Source organism: Podarcis pityusensis (genome assembly GCF_964106645.2).
Source record: "Podarcis pityusensis genome assembly, chromosome: 5".
Classification (NCBI taxonomy): Eukaryota; Metazoa; Chordata; class Lepidosauria; order Squamata; family Lacertidae; genus Podarcis; species Podarcis pityusensis.
Window position 1 is genome coordinate 24,723,797 of NC_138032.1, and position 19,981 is coordinate 24,743,777.

The 19,981-nt window shown below is 42.1% G+C and overlaps 2 protein-coding genes across 2 annotated transcripts in view; both read right to left on the bottom strand.

The window, feature by feature from the left end:
* The window catches only part of LOC308478427 (carboxypeptidase B-like), a 54,166-nt gene extending 41,448 nt beyond the window's left edge, over positions 1–12,718 (bottom strand). Inside the window, exon 1 of the mRNA XM_081008174.1 lies at positions 10,681–12,718. The gene's annotated coding sequence lies outside the window, so the exon portion shown is untranslated. The remainder of the gene's footprint in view (positions 1–10,680) is intronic.
* A 1,011-nt stretch (positions 12,719–13,729) lies between these two features.
* AGTR1 (angiotensin II receptor type 1) overlaps positions 13,730–19,981 on the bottom strand; it is a 45,068-nt gene continuing 38,816 nt past the window's right edge. The window contains exon 2 of the mRNA XM_081008262.1: positions 13,730–18,878. Within this exon, the coding sequence (XP_080864388.1) occupies positions 17,741–18,829 (1,089 nt within the window). The 5' untranslated portion in view covers positions 18,830–18,878 and the 3' untranslated portion in view covers positions 13,730–17,740. The remainder of the gene's footprint in view (positions 18,879–19,981) is intronic.

Sequence of the window (19,981 nt, forward strand, 5' to 3'; positions counted from 1 at the left end):
GAGAACAGAAATCGTGCTTTGGTGGCGCGGCAGCAGCAGGAGGCCCCATTAACTAAAGTGGTGCTTCAGGTTAAGTACAGTTTCAGGTTAAGAACGGACCTCTGGAACGAATTAAGCACTTAACCTGAGGTACCACTGTATTTGTAATATTTGCTCCATTTGTAAATATACAAGCAGAGCCTTTTGGAAGCAGGTAGGCACCCAACAATGACATCATAGACAGCCAGTGTGGTGTAGTGGTTAAGAGAGGTAGACTCGTAATTTGGTGAACAGGGTTCGCGTCTCCGCTCCTCCACATGCAACTGCTGGGTGACCTTGGGCTAGTCACACTTCTCTGAAGTCTCTCAGCCCCACTCACCTCACAGAATGTTTGTTGTGGGGGAGGAAGGGAAAGGAGAATGTTAGCTGCTTTGAGACTCCTTTGTGTAGTGATAAAGCAGGATATCAAATCCAAACTCTTCTTCTTCATCATGCTAGAGGGAGCAGTGGAACAGTAAAAAAAGGGACACTTAATTTTAGAAGAAGCTTGGAAGCAGCTCACTACCCTAATTATTTTTAAATTATAAATTGGTCTCAATTTCTTTCTCTCTCTCCCCACCCCCAAAAGTATGCAGCATTTATTGTCTCGTGGCGCAAGAGAAGCATAAAAACACTAGCTACAGTAAGAGATTGCTGGTATGTCATGAACCAATCTACTATAATACCGTTCTTCTGGTCATAGAAATAAACCTTGTAAAGATACAAGTATACAGAGAGATGCACTAGCACTTTGCCATGTTTGCTAACTGTACAATACTTAACCATATAGTATGTAACCTTCAGCTTCGCTGAACATGGTCCTGCCAACTGCTACTGAATCCAGCCTTGGCTTTATACCCGCCACGGGACATACACACATTCCTTAGTCCTCAGACCCTGGCAGGTAGATAGCCCTTTCAGAAAAACAAAACAAAAGACAGCAAAACAACTATTAGTCATTAGCTCCCATGGATGAAACATCAGCTGATCTAACTAGCTAACATGTTTTGGGACTCCAGCTCCCATCAGCCCCAGCCAGCATTGCTAATGGTCATGGATAATGGGAGTCATAGTCCAGCAACATCCGCAGAGCTAAGTTTTTCCAACCCCTGATGGAAAGAATGTGGACAAACATGAATCTTGCAAAATAAACTGTTTCAATTGCTTCTGTGATCCACAAAGAGAGACACAGATTTGCTTGTTTACTGGCTCATCCTGATAGTTTTTTTTTTAAAAAATAAATCCATCCCATTTCTTCAACTTTGCCTTTGTAATTAAATACTTCCTCCTACTGCCACGAGCTCAAAGTAACATTTGGTTGGCAAAATGAAGCTACATCCTTTACTGTTTCTCAAGGGAATAATGTTACAGATGGGTAGCCGTGTTGGTCTGCCATAGTCGAAATAGAACAGTGTGTATCTGAAGAAGTGTGCTTGCACACGAAAGCTTATACCAAGAACTAACTTAGTTGGTCTTTAAGGTGCTACAGGAAGGAATTTTTCTATTTCAAGGGAATAATGACTTCCTCTCTTTTCTCTAATCACATTTTGAAGAGCTTGTTTTTCAAATGCCACATTCTTGACCTTAAAAGGGGGGGAAGCAAAGCACAGGTCATTTAACTGGTAGTTAAAATGTTCTGATTTTGTATTTAAATCTATAGGGATTAATTTTGCTAAATATGTATTCCCCTTATGCCTCTTTAGGCTGACTTTTGGTAAGAAGAGTTCAGCTTTTCTCTGTAATTTGAAATAAGCTGAAGTGGTATCTGACCTACTTCTTCTTTCCCTGGGACTTCAGCTAAAGAGCTAACACTGCAGGAGAAATATCTCTACAGAAGGGTGCTTTCTATTGTTATCTTCCCACAACCGTGTTTCAGATAAAGTTACACTGAGGCATCCTAGTCCAATAATTGAGAAGTCCCCAGCTGGCAAGGACTTCTCCATTTCAAAGGTTCATGAAGTCAAAAGGATGTGCAGGAAGTGCCTCTCCATTTCTGGTGAATGGGGAAGCCATTTTGTGTAGGGAGCTCTGAAAATGCATATACATTGGAGAGCACACATAGGGCTCTGTGTTGAAATATGAGGCCATGGTCCTGCAACATAGCCTGGCACTAACAAGTGGGTTTCTCTCACTGTTGGCGATGGTAGAGGAATGCACCTTTGGGGTGTGAATATAGGGTTTCAACTGCATTTGTGGGACTCTAGCTATCAACAACACTGTTCATGTGACCCAGAAATAAATACATCCCTGTTGTGTTGTAGGGACTGTACCAGACTTGAATATATTTACCTTAACAACAGCTCATCCCAACATACTGTTGATTGAATTGTAAGGTAGTTCTCAGGTTTATTCACAGCATTGGGCTGTAAGTCTGAATGAAGCCTTGTGTTTAGGAGATGAGATAGTGCACACATTCTGACTGACAAACTATGGAGGGAATACAGCTAGCCAGACTCTGATGTAAGTTGCACATGTTCAAATCCCAGTTTGTTGGGGTTGCTGATGAGAGCAGAGTTGGCTTATCAAATAAAAAAAGAAAAGAACTCTTACATGAATTCAAGTAAAACAGATGTGACTCCAGAGACGGGTGGACGTGCAACTGTTTGAATTCTGTGTTCTCATACCAGAGCATCTGGTTTTGCTTTATCCACATAAGAAACACTGAGCATTTCTCCCTGACTCACAGTTTCTATCTTGTCTCATAGAGGAGAGTTTCAGCTCTACGTGAAGAGCTTTGAAAGGAAGTTCACTTGAATTCAATGGGACTTCCTTCCAAATACACTTGTTTGGGCTGGGACTGTAAATAAGAAAAGACTGCAATAGTACTTTATGGACTGAATAAAGTAACATTTAAAATGTAACATTCTCCTTCTTTGGTGATCACTCGTAGCCGAGTAAGATTGTCTTCCATGAACACAATTTTAACAGTGAGTCTGTAAGTGACTGTGGAGACCAGTTCTGGACACACACATCCTTCCACAGTGGGGGCATAGGTTTCCGGGCGGGAGTTGATCATGGTAAGGGTTTGCCAAGAGTGCCTTCCTCTTAGCACATTTCTCCCTTTTGTCCTGAGTTTGAGCGTCTTCAAAGCCCATGACACCTTTGGTAAAGGCTGTTCTCCAATTGCAGCACTCACAGGCCAGTGTTTCCCAGTTGTCGGTGTTTACACTGGCAGAAGAAGAGGAGTGCGGGGGGAACGCACCGCCCCCAGCAGCATGATCCCGGTGGGGTACCATCACAGCTGCCCCTCCACTCGCGCTGGGCGCCAAGCCCCTGCAGGCAGCATGCCACGCCCACAGGACGTGCGCTACAGGACGTGCGCCACACCCCTGCGGGTGGCGCACCACACCCCTGCCTGCTCTCCGTCCCCCAGTGCTGGAGCATGAAGCTCTGTAACTGGGTGTTTATACTACATTTTTAAAGATTTGCCTTGAGAGAGTCTTTAAACCTCTTTTGTTGACCACCAGCTTTACGCTTTCCATTTTACCTAGCAGCAAGTTTGCTGCTAATTGTTTACCTCAACGCAAAACTCCAGATAAAAGAAAAATATTCTGTAATACGTTTGGGGTTGGACTAAATGGCTTTGGGGCAGGGGCAATAAGAAAGAAGCAATTTCTACAGAAGAGTAAATGGTTAAGCCAGTTTTTTCCTTCTTCTAACTAGACAGGTCTTCTATGTATCTGCTTTGTCATGTAAGGAAGTGGCTCTATGTAAGAGGACAAATGGGTGGGCGTCCCCTCCTTCAACTGGCTGGTAGTTAGAAGAACAAATGCCTGAGTTGAGGTGTGTGTGAGCTCGAAGCTCGAAGCAGGTGGAAACCAGAGAGAGAGACCCATTCTTGAATGAAGCGATGGGAGAAGCAATACATTCTTCGGGTATGCTGTGAGCCCCTCCATCATAGGCTCAGGTTGTACAGTATATATGTGTAAATAAACCATATATCCTAAAGACACCACAGTCTGCGCTGTCCTTCATTCTGAGGAAACTGAACCATGGCTTGCACCGCTCAGAGATTGGGTTGGCATACAACAGTAGCTTCCTATTCTATCCCTGGCTGGAGTTGATGACACCAAGTTTTGTGTGTGAGAGGGAGAACAATAGCTAGGCAGTATTGGGAAAGAAACTGAAGAGATAGGCTTGATGTGTTTTCTGTGAGAATTAGTGGGCCCCTGCCTCTTCAAAAAATGGCTCAGGAGGGAGGGGGATCATTTGACCTGGCAAGCTGAAAAGCTTGGGATGATGGAAGGATTGCCATAGTGCTATGCTGAATTTCTGCCATAAGTTTCTGATCCAGGGATCCATGTATGATTCTATTGCCACTTAACTCACTGCTAACTGGGATGATGGTGGTACCTGTTCATTTCTTATAATTGGACCAGGACTGCGGTTTCCAGTCCAACAATGTCCTGAGAGTTGGATAAGCATATGAGCACCAATTTACCTGCCAGTTTTCTAATTTGGTATGGGCCGTTCCTTGATCAACTGGGTGGCACACAAACTTATTAAGATGGTGCAGAATGAGAGAAGTTTCCCATTCCTGCTGTGGGAGCTAGATTAGCCCAAGGTGTACAGAATGCAAATGATACCAACAGTGAATCAATTGTTTCAATTCCCACTGTTTGACTATCAAAGTTGAATATGAAAAACAATTATATAATTGCAATACAGAATACTTCAGCATCCCTGACTGATGACTGACAAATCTCTGCTTAAATGTCTCCAGTAGGATCTTTCCAGTGACATCAGCACATGGCGAGTAGCTACTGCTTTTTATCTTCAGTTCTGTGCTCCTGTTGCTACTGGTTGGTTTTTGCTAATTTTCTTTTAGGGGGTTAGTTTATTGCTGCTGTTTGTTATTTTTGCTCTTTATCCCCCCCCCCAATGTTTTGGTATCATTTTAAATAATTTACCTCTTTGCCTCTTTGAATTCTGGTCAAAAGAAAAGTGAGATTTTTTTAATTAAAAAAAAGATAGAAATAAAAATGCATAGGGAGAAGGACGCCTTATACGCTGCATATGCAACCTTTGTTCTCACATAATAATGCATCTTGGAGCAATTTTACATTGACAAATACTTGCTGCACTAATTATCCATATTAGCTTGCATGCCTTCTTCAGTTCAGCATCCAACTCTTGTATCATATAAATTTGTCTCTCAGCATAACAGAAAGATAATGAAGTACTCAAAATCCATAATTTTCTCCAGATCAGTTCCGTGGGGCTGCAGGAACTGGCATGTCCATTCTCATTTTGCAGCTGTGCATTCACTGTATGATGGCAACCCCTTATCAAAAGAGCTTAAAATCATAGTATTAAAACATAGTATTGCTATGTTTTGTTTTTGTTTTTTCATAGAGTACGACATTTTTGTATGAAGGACCGAATTCATCAAATTACAGATGCCATCCATGCAGTGGCATAGCGTGGGTTGTCAGCACCCGGGGCAAGGCAAGTAATTTGCGCCCCCTAACCCGTGGATTTTAGCACTCGAGTGCGAGCGCCCCCCCCAGATGTTGCGCCCGGTGTGGCCGGCCCCCCCTGCACCCCCCACGCTACGCCACTGCATCCATGTTCCATTACACCCAGTGACAAATCTCCTATTGGTTTTAATGACCGCCTTAAGGATTGTACCTTAAGGGGACAATCACATGGCACATTTCGGTAACAAGACAGGTGTTCCTGCAACTCAGCTGGCTTTATGCCAACAGCACTGAGGCAGCATGGGGAAAATGGGTACCTGACTTCCCCAAAACCATTTAACCTGGTTCTGCACTGCAAAAAAATGGTTACCAAGAATTGCTGTTACCAAGTTGTGGATCATAGAGAACCTGACTGCAGTTGTGTGAGGTCTACAGAATTAAAAAATAAAACTTTTGGTTCGCCTTTATCTATGACCTATGATCAATGGCAAGAATTGCAAGACATCTCCTATCCAGACTCATAGTAAATGCTTTAATTAGGTTCTTTGCCACCAATCTTTCTCAAGGTGGACCTTCACTGCTGTCTTCTATCTTCTCCCAGTAAAGTTTATTCTCCTACCTAAACCATTTCAATAAAAATGCAGTCAAAATGTTTACTGTGTGTGTACCACGGCCACACAGATCTTTTTTTTTAACCCTTCACTTTTTTCTTTCAATTCAGTGACAGCTCACTCACTGTCTGCTATACAAGCTGGTGTTTGTACCACAGCGTATGCCCAAATTTTCTCAGGTGTCCCATTTGTGACTCTTCTGACAGTCTGACTTTTCCTCTGCTTGCGTATTCAGCTCTTCTAAGTATCAAGATTTCTTTGTAGTGCTTCCTTTGTGATCCTAAACCTGCAAAAGGAACTAAACTTTCAGTATAAAAGTATAATATTTTGCTGCCTCTTTATATGGACTCGTTATTTGCCTACCCTCACTCACTGGATCATCACTTTGTTGTGCTGAGTGGGCTTGCATATGACCCTTGTGAGCGAAGCTTTTGGGAGTCTTGTACTCCCAGCAGGGTCACGCAAGGCGGTAAGGTCAAAGGCGAAGAGCTGGACAAAGAATGATCCAAGAAGTCCTCAATGGCAGAACAGGTGGATGATAACAAGTGGTATATTACAATGGCTGTGAAGGCGGATGAAGGCTGCAGCATATAAGAATCTGCCTGTCGTTTTGATACTCATGCCATCGGAATAATAGAGCCTTACTGTGAAGACTGTGTGTTGGTCAGCGTGCACTGATCTACACACATAAAACAGATTCACGCACAGGGGTCTTCCAAAAACCCATCCCAAAGAAGGCACCATTGACAAACTTTCACCATGATCAACTCCCACCTGGAAACCTATGTCCCCACTGTGGAAGGATGTGTGGATCCAGAATTGGCCTCCACACAGTCACTTACAGAACCACTGTTAAAACTGGGTTTATGGAAGACAATCTTACTCGGCTATGAGTGATTGCAAAAGAAGAAGAAGAGGAGGAGGAGGAGGAGGAGGAGGAGGAGGAATTTGCTTACCACAATATAGGATTGACGTGCAGTCATAGACATACACACAGTTCATGCCTGGTTTCAGAGGGCTTAAATGGAGGGTATCCATGGGTGTATGTTGCTACATACATGGAGCCCCTTCTCAACCATGATGAACATATGTTAGATGGGGGCAGGGCTAATCCACATGACCCTGTGATGCCCTCCCCACGCACATGTTCTCTGAAGGTTTTTGGAGTGGTTGTATGAACTCCCTTGCGCAAAGCTTGTAATCTCCCAGAGTTCTCTAAAATTTGAATTAATTTCAATCAGGCAAATAATATGGGCTTCAACCTCTATGTGCAATTCATTTCTATAATGAAAATGATTGTAGATCAGGAGCAATGGAATCTGCAGATAACCACAAAAAAACTAACGTGAAACAGACTCTGTGATTCTACTGCCCTTTGCCGCCTTCATATTTTTCTCTTTGTCATAATTTCCTTTGGCTTGAGTTAATAAAAATTGTTTCACATCTGCTGCCCCTTATAATCGTTTCCCTATAATTGGGTTATATGTTTGCCACCTTTGTGTGACATAATACCATCACCGAGCAGTAAAGTGCATGTTATTACTTCAAAGAAGCCTTCCTTGCTGACAAGAATTAATTAGAATTCTAAATTGTTACGTAAGTCTTCTGTTCTGCAGTGGGAGCTTTAGTGAAATGATGGCAATGGATAATTAGCAGCCACTATTCTGTCTCTTCATTTTGGATAGTCCATAAAAGATTTGATGCTTCCTTTCCCTGAAATAAACAAAAACAGCTTCTGAACTGTCAGAAAACAACAGCAGCTCTTGAAGGCTAATCATTAGCAGGCTTTGTCATGGACTTGTAATTGTTTCATGAATTCTGCTTCAATCAGGGAAAAATATGCTTAAGTGCCAATAAAAAAAAAGTTTTTAAGCTATTATGATCAACCTCTCTCTTTCTCTACTTTAAAAAAGTTTCCAGGCAGTCTCTATCTGTGCCTGTGACCAATGGGAGCAGCTACGAAAAGTGTGCCTCAGGAAGGAATGTATTCTCAGGCTAGAAAGGCCCTAGGGAGGTCCCCTTCTGCAAAAAGGGGTTGAGGATTTGTTAGACTCCTGCCTGACATGGGAGGAGCAGGCCCTTGACATGGCATTACTCCTGATGGATGCTCACTTTCCTATCTGAAAAACAAAGTTTCCCGTAGCCCCCAGGACTCCCAGCACCATAACTTTGAGGATGAACTCCCTCGAGGCCTGCAGTAAGGAATTGTGTGGTGCATTCTAAGGAGAACACACAGCAAAAGAAATAATGGATTTTTTAAAAAAAAAAACCTGGCATGAAGAGCTGCCAAATGATTACAGAAATAAGCTCCCTTTTGCCATGTTTCATTTTAGAAATTGCCCACACTAAGGAACCAGAACAAATCACCACTTGAACCCTGAATTTTCTGATTAGATGGTGCATTTCTTCCATTCCCCCCCAAACTCTGTGTTCTCAAGGAATGTCCGGAATGTAGGGGATGTCACCGTGGTGCCCACAGGTAAAGGTAAAGGAACCCCTGACCATTAGGTCCAGTCGTGACCGACTCTGGGGTTGTGGCACTCATCTCACTTTATTGGCCGAGGGAGCTGGCATACAGCTTCCAGGTCATGTGGCCAGCATGACTAAGCAGCTTCTGGCGAACCAGAGCAGCGCACGGAAACGTCGTTTACCTTCCCGCCGGAGCGGTACCTATTAATCTACTTGCACTTGACGTGCTTTCGAACTGCTAAGTTGGCAGGAGCAGGGACCGAGCAACGGGAGCTCACTCCGTCGCGGGGATTCGAACTGCCGATCTTCTGATCGGCAAGTCCTAGGCTCTGTGGTTTAACCCACAGCGCTACCTGCGTCCCTCACATGTGCCCATAAAGGTCTTACCTGCCACCTGCAGGTGTCTCTCCCCTTCCACCTCATGGAAATGAGGCTTGGAAGAAGCATTCCCTTGTAGCCCACAGGGTAAGTGGCAGTTGCGGTTTGTTTAATGCCTACAACAGTTTCTCTGGGCCCAAAATGTTTGGCAGTCTCTGCCTTAAGAAATCCTTAACAGTTGAAATAGGAGATGGAGAATGTGTTACTGGATTCCAACACCCATCAGTTTGGCTAGCAGTCAGGGGATCTGTAGTTCAACAAGATCTGGAGGACCACAGGTTTCACACCCAGCCATATATGTAGGAGTCATTAGACGTGATCCCAACATTCTCCAAACGAGACATTTCCTGAAGCAGATTTGGGAATGTCTTCTGCACAACACCAATACACTCTGTTCGAGATGTGTCATTGGAATGGTAAGCAGCTGGTTGTGTCTAATTACCATTCTCAGGGAGGCAATAAGAAGGATATGGAGACAGAGATAGAGATATAAATGTATGCAGATTTTCTGTTCATGCAAATCATAGTATTCACACATATAGCCCTCCCACTGATGTGTGTGTGTTTGTGTGTGTGTGTGTGTGTGTGAAAGTAACAAAGAAAGCTGCATGAATCCAGACAAAAGGATGCTATTTTGACTTTTTGCATCTGACACGAACACTTCTAAGACCACCAATGGATAGAGCAGAGATGAAGCAGCAAAATGGCCTATTGTTTTGTAAATACTATGCACAATGCCACACTATTGGGTCACTTGCGGTTAACAGAAATAATAACAGTTCCTTTGACGAGACTTGCTCAGTTTCAAAATAAGCAGCGTTTATTTCGATAAAATTCACAATTCATATAAAAAGTATGAAATGATGCTCACACCATATCACTAAAGAGTAGTATGCAAGCAATGTCCATTCTCTCTCAGTCTGCTTACAGATCTGTAGTGGGAACAGCTGGCTTTCATTGGTGGTTTATATTTTCACAGTGAAGAGCTACATTCTAGGAGTTTGAAAAATAAAGCGGCAATATACCCTCTACTGTAAAAATAATGGTGTGTTCAATTTAACTCTCTTATAGCTTTTGTGGTAGAAGGAAAAAATCAACTAGTGCAGCAAACATATTCACTTTAGGAAAAGATTTGGGCCTTTTCAATCTTGGTTAATATTTCTCTACTTGTTCTTATGGCATCGCTCAACTGAAGATCAAAGATGGGGAGAGAAGCAATTTCCAGCAGTTTCCACTTCCTCACTGCAGTCCTCCTGCATGCTCCTCTACTCCAGAGACCCTCCATAGTAGTTTGGGGAGGGGGCCCAGGGGCTGCAGGGCAAGGAGGAGCAGCTGGAAATTTCTTACCTCATCTGTTAGGAGGCATGTTGTCAGCTGCAAGATGCAGCTGGAAGAAACCCTGTGGCTGTAAACTGAATATTTAAGGTGTACACTTTGATACCTGAAGCTCTGCGTAAAAATGAACTTCCCCTATCCTCTTCATTTTGGTGAAATCCACTAAAACAGAAAATATTTGCGCTTTGTCAGAAAGAAAGAGGACAGAGCTAAAAGAATGTGCCATAATATAGGGTCTCATCCGATGCTGCAGTGCATGTAACAGAACTTCCTCTCTCTCTTCTGTCACTTCCAGCCTCGGTGCACCCCCAAAATCAGCTCTAGGGGGTTGTGGGTAAGGATTGGCAAATTTGCAAATTGCAGGTTTTTGGGGTTTTTTTAATCCGTTTCTAATTTTTCCAATCATAAAAAACATAAAATGGGCCTGCTGGATCAGGCCAATGGCTCACCCAGTACAGCATCCCTGCATCCTGTTCTCACAGTGGCTGGCCACTTCAGTTCTCCTCATATACACATGGTTTTGCGAATTTGTTTTTTAAAAGATACAAGTCTGCCTAAAAAAAAAATCAGCAGCATTTTAGTGCAAATTTCTCCCATTAGGTACATTTTTGGATGCAATTTCCCCACAGATAATGCATTTTTAGATGTTAGTTTCACTAAAATATGCATTTTATACACACTTTACCCCAGTATATGAATTTTATGCACATTACCTGGCTAGAGAAATGCGTTGCAAAATTCAGAGAAGTGTGCATTTTGGAGGATAGCTGTGTTTTGGTCCATGTATTATTTCAGAAGTGCAAATAAGATAAGTTTGCCTATAAATGTGAACTGCATCAAATTCCCCCCTGATCCCCAGCAGTTTGGGGACCTCTAGAACAGAATTTGGGGACTCCATTTGGCTTAGTAGAAGATGCCCATGAACCAAAATATGGATGGGAACTTTAATTGAAATCAGTTTTTAATTTCTTTCAATAGAGCTGCAACATTTAATCCTGGTATGACGAACCTTTGGCCCTCCATATGTTCCTGAACTATAACTCCCATCATCCCTGACCATTGCTAGGGATGATGGGAGTTGTAGTCCAGGGACAAAGGTTCCAAATCCCTGATTTAATCAATCAGTAGCTATATTTAAAATTTTTGGCTGGATTAAAAAGCTGCCCCCAATAAATTGTGCATTTTAATGGTTAATTCCTTTAAAAAGAAGTACTTTCAAAAAAGACAGGCTCATTCTTAGAAATGGCAGTCCTTCTGTGTCAGTCCATCATTTTGAATGGGTCTACTCTGACTGACTAAATCAGATATCCTGGATGTTCAAAGTGACATATATTTGAGACTTACAATATGTAAAATAATTAATAACCTTAGTTGATAACAGAAGTGCAGGGAGGAACTTTTCATTTGAACGCTCCCCAAGTTTCTTTTCACTTTTCTTAGCTTTAAATGAAAACACCAGTGCTGCTCACCTATCTGCAGCAGGAAATAAATATTTTAAATGTATTGCTACACATGGTTTCTATGTGCACTATTTACTTTCTATGGATAATACCATCAGAACCACTCAACACATGACAACTGATACCACACATAGAACATATCATCAAGAAACATACACGGTTCAGTAGCTATTCTCATACAAGTAGACAACAGTTAAAGTGATGACATAACTTATGAGTTGCATTTGCAGAAAATACGCCACTGAAAATACGCCACTGAAGATATTTTGCATTTGGTTCACTTTGCTTAATGCTGAAATTCAGATGTGATTGTTCACTGTTGTTCGAAGAAGTGTAAAGAAATGTATATTAAACCATCAGGGTCAATACAGTGCTTTAGCGCCAAACAAAGACACGAATGTGGAATTAAAAACGTTTCAATTTTCAAAACTATGATTTTCATGGCTTGTGGCCTTTATCACTAATTTGAGTTAGCAAGGAGTATACTTCAGAAGTTTTTGACTGCTTTCTCTATGTGAATTTGCTGTGTTTGGGCACCCCTAAATTCTTTTTCACTGCGCTTATTAATTCAATGATGAATGGCAACAAACTCAACTAAACAAGGGACGTTCTAGAGACAAGAAAACAAAGTGATCAAGTGATCCCTTATGTGCACAGTGACTCTGGCAGCTGCATAGAAGAGCTGTCCCATTCACTTTAGTAGAGGGGGTGCAGTAGAGCTCCAGGCCTCCACTGAAGTCAATGAGTAAGCCACCAAGTAGAGAACATCCATTGAAGTGAACGTGGTTCCTGGAATTGGGATTGCTCTTCTTTGTTGGGTTTCCGAAGGAGGATAGATGAGCGTAGACTAAACATTTGCAATTTTCCACAAGTATCATGGAATTTTTGAGTAGCTTACTACTACATGTTCCATAATAATACAGCTAGAAAAGCAGTCATGATTATGCTTTGAAATTTCAATACATCACATGAACAATATATTTCACAGCTTGTATCAATATAGGGTGATATTACATGTTAATCACAGTTACAGATAGGTAGCCGTGTTGGTCTGCCATAGTCGAAATAAAAAATAATAATAATAAAAAAAAAAATTGAAATTCCTTTGTTTTACTACAAAGGAATTTCAGAAATAGACTGGAAAGAGAAGCTGCTGAATTGCAACTCATTACCAAACTTAAAACCATGGAGAGACCTGGTTTGAACAAAGACATTGGATTCTTATCCCATTATACATGACTAAGCCATTTCTCACCTTCTCACCCCTTGCCTTTTCCTGTAAGACCTATTACAGTCGTTAAGAGTCGTCAGCAGGCTCATCTCAGCTATCTGCCAATCTCCCATTCCCACCACCCTTCTGAGTAATACCCCTCCCCACCTTCTCACTATATAGAAGGATCTGGCAACTTCTGTTTCAGTGTATCTGAAGAAGTGTGCTTGCACACGAAAGCTCATACCAAGAACTAACTTAGTTGGTCTTAAAGGTGCTACTGGAAGGATTTTTTTTATGTTAATCACACTTACAGTAAACCCATTTAAATAAATGGGAGTTGAAGTCACCTAAGACCATTGATTTTAATGGGTGTACTCTGAATATGATTTAGTTGGCTTCTACCCATAAAATGTATATGATAGACAGTTTTGTAGTAACACTTTTTATACTAAATACAACAAAATAACACCACAAGATAAAAGAAACTGCAGGTGTTACCATTTTGGTGTCACATTTATAGAACATGAAATTTAACTTTGGGTTCCTTGAACGATGACAGTTCCTATATACAAAATGTGTAGAGGAAGATATTAAAGTAAACGTAAAGCCCACTAGAAACTCATATACAGCTTTAGGCGATTACTAATTTCAGTGTCTCCAAGCAATGTTGTGGAATCACTAGCACAATGTTAATAAATATATATATATTCATTTAAGCATAGTGTTTCCTGTACCACCAAGTGCTATCCTTTTGTAATTCAGTCTATTCTATGAATATATATTTATGATAAAGAACATTAAATCCAAGATTGGAGAAAATGATGCTCCGAGTCAGATGAAGCTTTATTATACAATAAATAGAAATAAATACCTTTATTTACAACTTCAGCAAGCCATCAGTTAAAAAGAATTCTGCCAGCAGAAAAGAAAAGCTTTATTTGGGTTGGATCCAGACTTGCCCTTCCCTGAACTGAAGGCGTCATTGCATTTTGGAAGGGACAGAGATCCAGCAGAGGAAAGGACTGAGGAGATTTTTGCCAATCCCTTCTCCCCAGCACCATCTTCCATGTTGTTCCAGGGGGTCACTGGCCTTCTAGAATAGCTTTTCAGCTTGCGCAGTATCAGCAAAAGCTACCTCCTGCCTTCCTCCAGTGGGAGAGTCTGGATCCAGCCCAGACTGGGGAAAACCTTTTCTGCATTCTTGGCAAATGAGCCATCCATTAACTCTGATGTGACGGGAACATGAAATTGAGAAGATAAGTGCTCATGAGCATTTGCCATTGTGGTGGTAGCTAATGAGCTATGCACATAGGACCACCCCTCTCATGCATTCACTGTCTTATATAACAGCCATTCCTGTGGTCAGTCACACTTTCCTTAGGAACTGTGATCACAGAGATGGTTACCACCTCATGACATCTGCTGCCCAGTTTGATCCAACCTCCTCTGCCTTCTATTCCTGTGCACTAACTGCATGATGAAATTCAGTAGTGCGAACAAGGGCTGACAACATTCCCCCCCCCCCCCCCGGTTTCTGTGTTTCCCCCTGAAGTACTACACTCCCTCTGAAATTGAGTGGGCAGGGGACCATTTTGGGTTGAACTGGTTTGCTAGTTTAGTTGGGGGCAAGAGCATTTTCCTTAGCAGTGGGATCTCTCTGTCTCTCTCTCTTAAGCCATAAAACTCTGCAATACTGCTGCCTGTGTTGGAGGTAGCCATGGTTGGCTTTTTCTCTTCTTTTCCCCATCCATATTTCCTCTAGTCCTTTAATTAAAGCAGCAGCAATGGCGGGAAAGTATTGTGGTAGCCACAGCAAGAGCTCCATCCACTGCTACATAAAAGCAAGAGAGTGTGCATGGTTTTGAGGAGAGGACAGCAATGGGATCCCACCACTGTTGCCATAATCATAGGTAAGGGTAAAGGGACCCCTGACCATTAGGTCCAGTCGTGGCCGACTCTGGGGTTGTGGCACTCATCTCGCTTTATTGGCCGAGGGAGCCGGCGTACAGCTTCCGGATCATGTGGCCAGCATGACTAAGCCCCTTCTGGTGAACCAGAACAGTGCATGGAAATGCCGTTTACCTTCCCACCGGAGCAGTACCTATTTATCTACTTGCACTCTGACGTACTTTTGAACTGCTAGGTTGGCAGGAGCAGGGACCGAGCTCGAACCGCCGACCTTCTGATTGGCAAGTCCTAGGCTCTGTGGTTTAACCCACAGTGCCACCCATGTCCCTGCCATAATCATAGTTGGCTCTAAAAAAGAGAGTGCTGCTGCCAGTTGTAATGGTAAATGGCTCTCATGTCCCCTCAAATGGCTCAGCCTCTACTATTTAGAGAGGAGGGAGCTGTTCTCCCCGGGACCCTACATGCAGATTGTGCTGGTGAGCTGGGGACGGCCAGTTCATTGCCAATGAAGTGTGAACTGGCTTTATGTTCCACTGAAATCAGTTGCTGTCCATCCTCACTGCTAAATGCAACCTCCATATTCTACAAAGATTAAAGTAAGCTTACCTAACCTGGTGTCCAACAGATGTTGGAGACCACAAGTTCCACCATCCCTGACCATAGGCTTTGCTGGTCAGGGCTGATGGAAGTTCTAGGTTAGAACTGGAGGGATAGGGAAAGCTGTACAGAAGGCTCAGCAGCAAGGCAAGGCTATCTCGATCTTGCTGTGATTGTGATCTTCCCAACAGCTGTTTGGATGCCCAGTGATGGAGACAGGCGGTCCAGCTGGAAGGATCCTAATCTGTTGTGACATAGACAGACAGCAAAGTTGCCTGTGATAAAGAGCATATTTAACCTTTTTTTTTAAAAAGTAAGACTGATAATGGGACATATGCATTATTTTCTTTGGATTGCACACAATATTTCTGTTTTACATATTTAAAACAATGCAAAGTATATGCGCACATATACAGCAATGAGGAGCATTGAAGACTTGTAACAGCTGCTGATGGGATATAAAGTAGATGCGTATAGTTTGCAATCAGTAAAATAAATCCATCTGATTTCAGTAGACATTGAACCACATTTCTTTCTTTCCATGAACACCAAATCAGTTGCATGGAAAAAAAATCCTGAAGTCATAGTGCAATCTGCTGTACTGCTTAAGGATGCATCAAGGCCAGGCACACCTCCTAACTTCCTTGCAGTGCCCACGTTGTATGTTTCATGAGCATAATGACACATTTCAGGCAGTTGGCTGTGCATGAGTCTAAAGAGTGTATGGAAGATTCGGGGGGGAGCTCCCCCCCTGCCTTCCATTGTTGTTGTTGTTGTTATTGTTGTTGTTGGTGTTGTAAAAATAGATCAACATGTGCGAAAACCAGAGAAAGGAAATAGTGATGGTGAAATCTCAATCAGTCAAAGCTGTAGATGAAGGCCAAATCAGATTTTAAAAAAATTATGTATATCTGCAGTGATGGAGAAGAGGTGTGCCAAACTTTGATAGATCAGCAAAACTTTGGTTTAATTGTGGTGAGGATAATACCAGTTTGGGGGGTGGACCAACATTTGCAAAAAATAAAAAATAAATTAAGAATGCACCTAAGTACAAATTAAGCATAGGATCCACTACAGGGGTCTGTGCATTCTACTTGTAGGATATATTCTGACCAATCAACTGAAATCTAGGCAGTGCAGGCATGCCCAAACTGTTCCTATTGCCTGAGTTTATGAGGACCCAAATTCACATGTGAATAAACTGTTTATGCATATTCACTGATTTGTCCTCAGTTTAAATCAGCAGCACTTCCTGGTTGACACACTTGACGATTTAACAAAAAATCAACCAGGAATTGCCCAGGGAGGAAATCCTGTTCCCAAAACATTGGAGCAAGTTTACACATATAAATTTCCTTAATGGATCAGTCCCACAGATACAAAAGGATGCTACATGGAGTAAAACGTCACCACTCAGGATGATGTGCAAGATGGTCCACATTGGATTCGGTAAATTTGGTGAACTTCGACACCAATCACAAATCACTTCCTCACCCAATTCTTCTACACATATGCCCTGTACTCTCAAAGCTCTTTAGGGCTCATATTATTGGAAGGAACATTTGTCTTATATAAACTACAAATAGCTATAGTTCCACAGAAGTCAAGCGCTGAACATATATCTACAGAATGAAGCACTTTTCAATGAAATTTAGAACACAATTTTATGTGTTGCATTTAGTTGAATAGGTAATCTGAAAATTGAAACATTTTACACTTATGTGGTTTCATTCTACTTCAGATGTACACTCCTGCCTTATTTGAAAATTACCTCCAAATGTATGTTTGCCCAAGTTTCCTACTGACACTAGAATGGACTTTATGGTGTATATATGTAAATGTAGCATAGGTAGATTTTGATTACAATCAAGTAGTACATATGACATATAAATTCACATTCTTGAAAAACCTCGTGACTTTTACTTTGCTTTCATCGGTCTGAAAACAGGCCTTTCTTATGTCTCCTGTGTAATAGGCCCCAAAGGCAATGTCAGAGTTGCTTGTGCATGTTCAAAGCAAATCTCAGAGCCTTGATAGAATGAATTGGACCACACTTCCTAGCACATTTCAAGAGCTCTTCCACATACTATTGTCCCCCAAGCTTTAGAAAGGCAGGCTGATGGTGAATACCTCAGCTTACTTACTTTCATTAACATTTGCTGTAAACAACCAACAATCCTCTTCACAAGACAAAACGAGAGGCCACTGCTCAGTTTTAATAGGACAATGTGTCTCAGATGGTTAAACACTTAAAGCTGTGGTGGTTGGGACTCTGGGTGAACCTCACTGTGCTGGCCAACTAGGTTGTGGAAAACATGCGCCGCCAAGTCGTCACTCAGTGTCCAAGAACCCATTTTTTGGGGCTGTTAGGATTAGGTTTTCCGAAGGCCGATAGGAAAGGGAGGACATCTTTGTCGTGAAACTAGCGTGTCTGACATTGTGGGGGCTGTATTTCAGAAGCTGGAGGAAATATTTCCTGAAGTTCTTTCCAAAAAAGCCATAAAAGAGGGGATTGAGGCAGTTGTTAAAATACGCTAAGCAGATCGTGAAAGGCATGGCTGTATCCACAATGTCGATGATATTACAATCGGTGATCACACTGAGTTGAATCAGCACATCCAGAAAAGTGAATATTTGATGAGGAACCCAAGAAAAGAAGAAGAAAAGGACAATTGCAACAATCATCTTGAAAATATCATCGCTTCTGGTCTTGTTTTTCTGAATCTGGTATGCTTTCTTCAGGGCTTTCCAGATTAATATATAGCTTGTTAAAATGATCACAAAGGGGATCAAAAACCCCAGCATGTTTTTCGATAAGCCCAATCCAACTTTGAGTGTCGTGCCGTTGGTTGTGTTGGAGGGGGTCTGATACCGAAAAGCACATACCGTTATATTTTCATTTTCGATTAAGTATACGGTACGGTGGATAATCACAGGCAAGCTGGCAAGGGCCGCCATCAGCCAGATGATGATGCAAGTTACCCGGGCCACAAGCATCGTGCGCTGAAGCCGGGACTTCATTGGGTGCACGATTGCCAAGTAACGGTCAATGCTGAGGCACGTCAGGAGAAACACGCTGGCATACAGGTTGAAGGTTGCTGCGGCTGAAGCTAACTTGCACAAGCCACTGCCAAAAGGCCAGCGGTATTGCATGGCGGCATTGGCCGCCCACAGTGGCAAAGTCACGAGGAAACACAAATCAGCCAGAGCTAAATTGAACAGAAAGACACTTGCCACAGTTTTCAGCTTCATGAAGAAGTAAATAACAATCACCACCAAACTGTTTCCGAATATACCTATGATGAAGATGATGGTGTAAACCGTTGGAACAACAATTAGCATGTAGTTGTGCCTTCCCAGTGAGGGGCAGTCCACGTGAATTCTTTTCACAGTCTCTTCTGTGGACATATTTAGGAGCATCTTGATAAGTTCAGGTGGAGGCTATTTGGAAAATTAATTCCAGGCTCATCTGGGGAAGAAAAATGAGAATATTATCACTACTGCTTTGCCTTTATATTTAAATTTTTTTGTGGTGGGGGGGAATGGACTTATTCAACAGTTTCTTAACAGCAATTAAAGTAGATATTTAATACTCTAACTACATTTTCATGAATTAAATTCCGTATTCCGGAGAAGCCTGCATTATGCTCCAAATATTTAACCTAGTACTTTGATTTCAATTGACATAAGTTATGTTATTTGGGCAGGGACCAGTGCTCACGGGAAAAGCACATAGCCCTAAATTCAATCCCTGGCAACAGTTGTTGTTGTTGTTGTTGTTGTTGTTGTTGTTGCTGTTGTTGTTGTTGCTGTTGTTTTAAAAAAGAATAAGAGCAGATTCACACTATACATTTAAAGCACTATCCCACCACTTGCCATGACTGTTTAATGGCTTCTCCCAAAGAATTTTGGGAGCTGTAGTTTGTTAAGTGTGCTGTGAATTGTTAGGAGATCCCCTTCACCCTCCAGACCTACAATTCTCAGAGTTTCCTGCAAAGAGAGATTGATTGTTAAACTACACTGAGAATTGTAACTCTGCAGATGGGAGATAGGGGTCCCCTAACAACTCTCAGCAAATGGCTCCATAGCAGTTTCCTAGCTAGCAACCAATTTTAACAGTGGTATTGGAAAAACGGATAGCTAACCCTTTCCTGCCACCTTTCAGTAGCTTTGTGGAAGCAGAGAATTCCCATAAGTTGGAATGCAAGTTGGAATCACTAAAATGACCTTTAGGGGGAACGTTTATTCTCCTCTTCCATTGGTCCCCCACCCAGTCATCATTTCCATAAAACACACACAAACACACACACACACACACACACACACACACACCATAGTAATGGTGGGTTACCTCACAATGTTATTGTATTCCACTTTGTCACAGATCCACAACAATAGTGGGAAAGGGTGTTTGCTACTTGTTACATTCTTGAAACAATTCTCAGTATTGCACTGCATGTCTGCCTCCTGCCCTTAGGTTGGTACATCAAAATGAAATCCAGGCATTAAGAGCTAAGCTTTAGATCGAGGATGGGAGATCTGTGACTTTCCATATGTTGTTGAGCTATGATT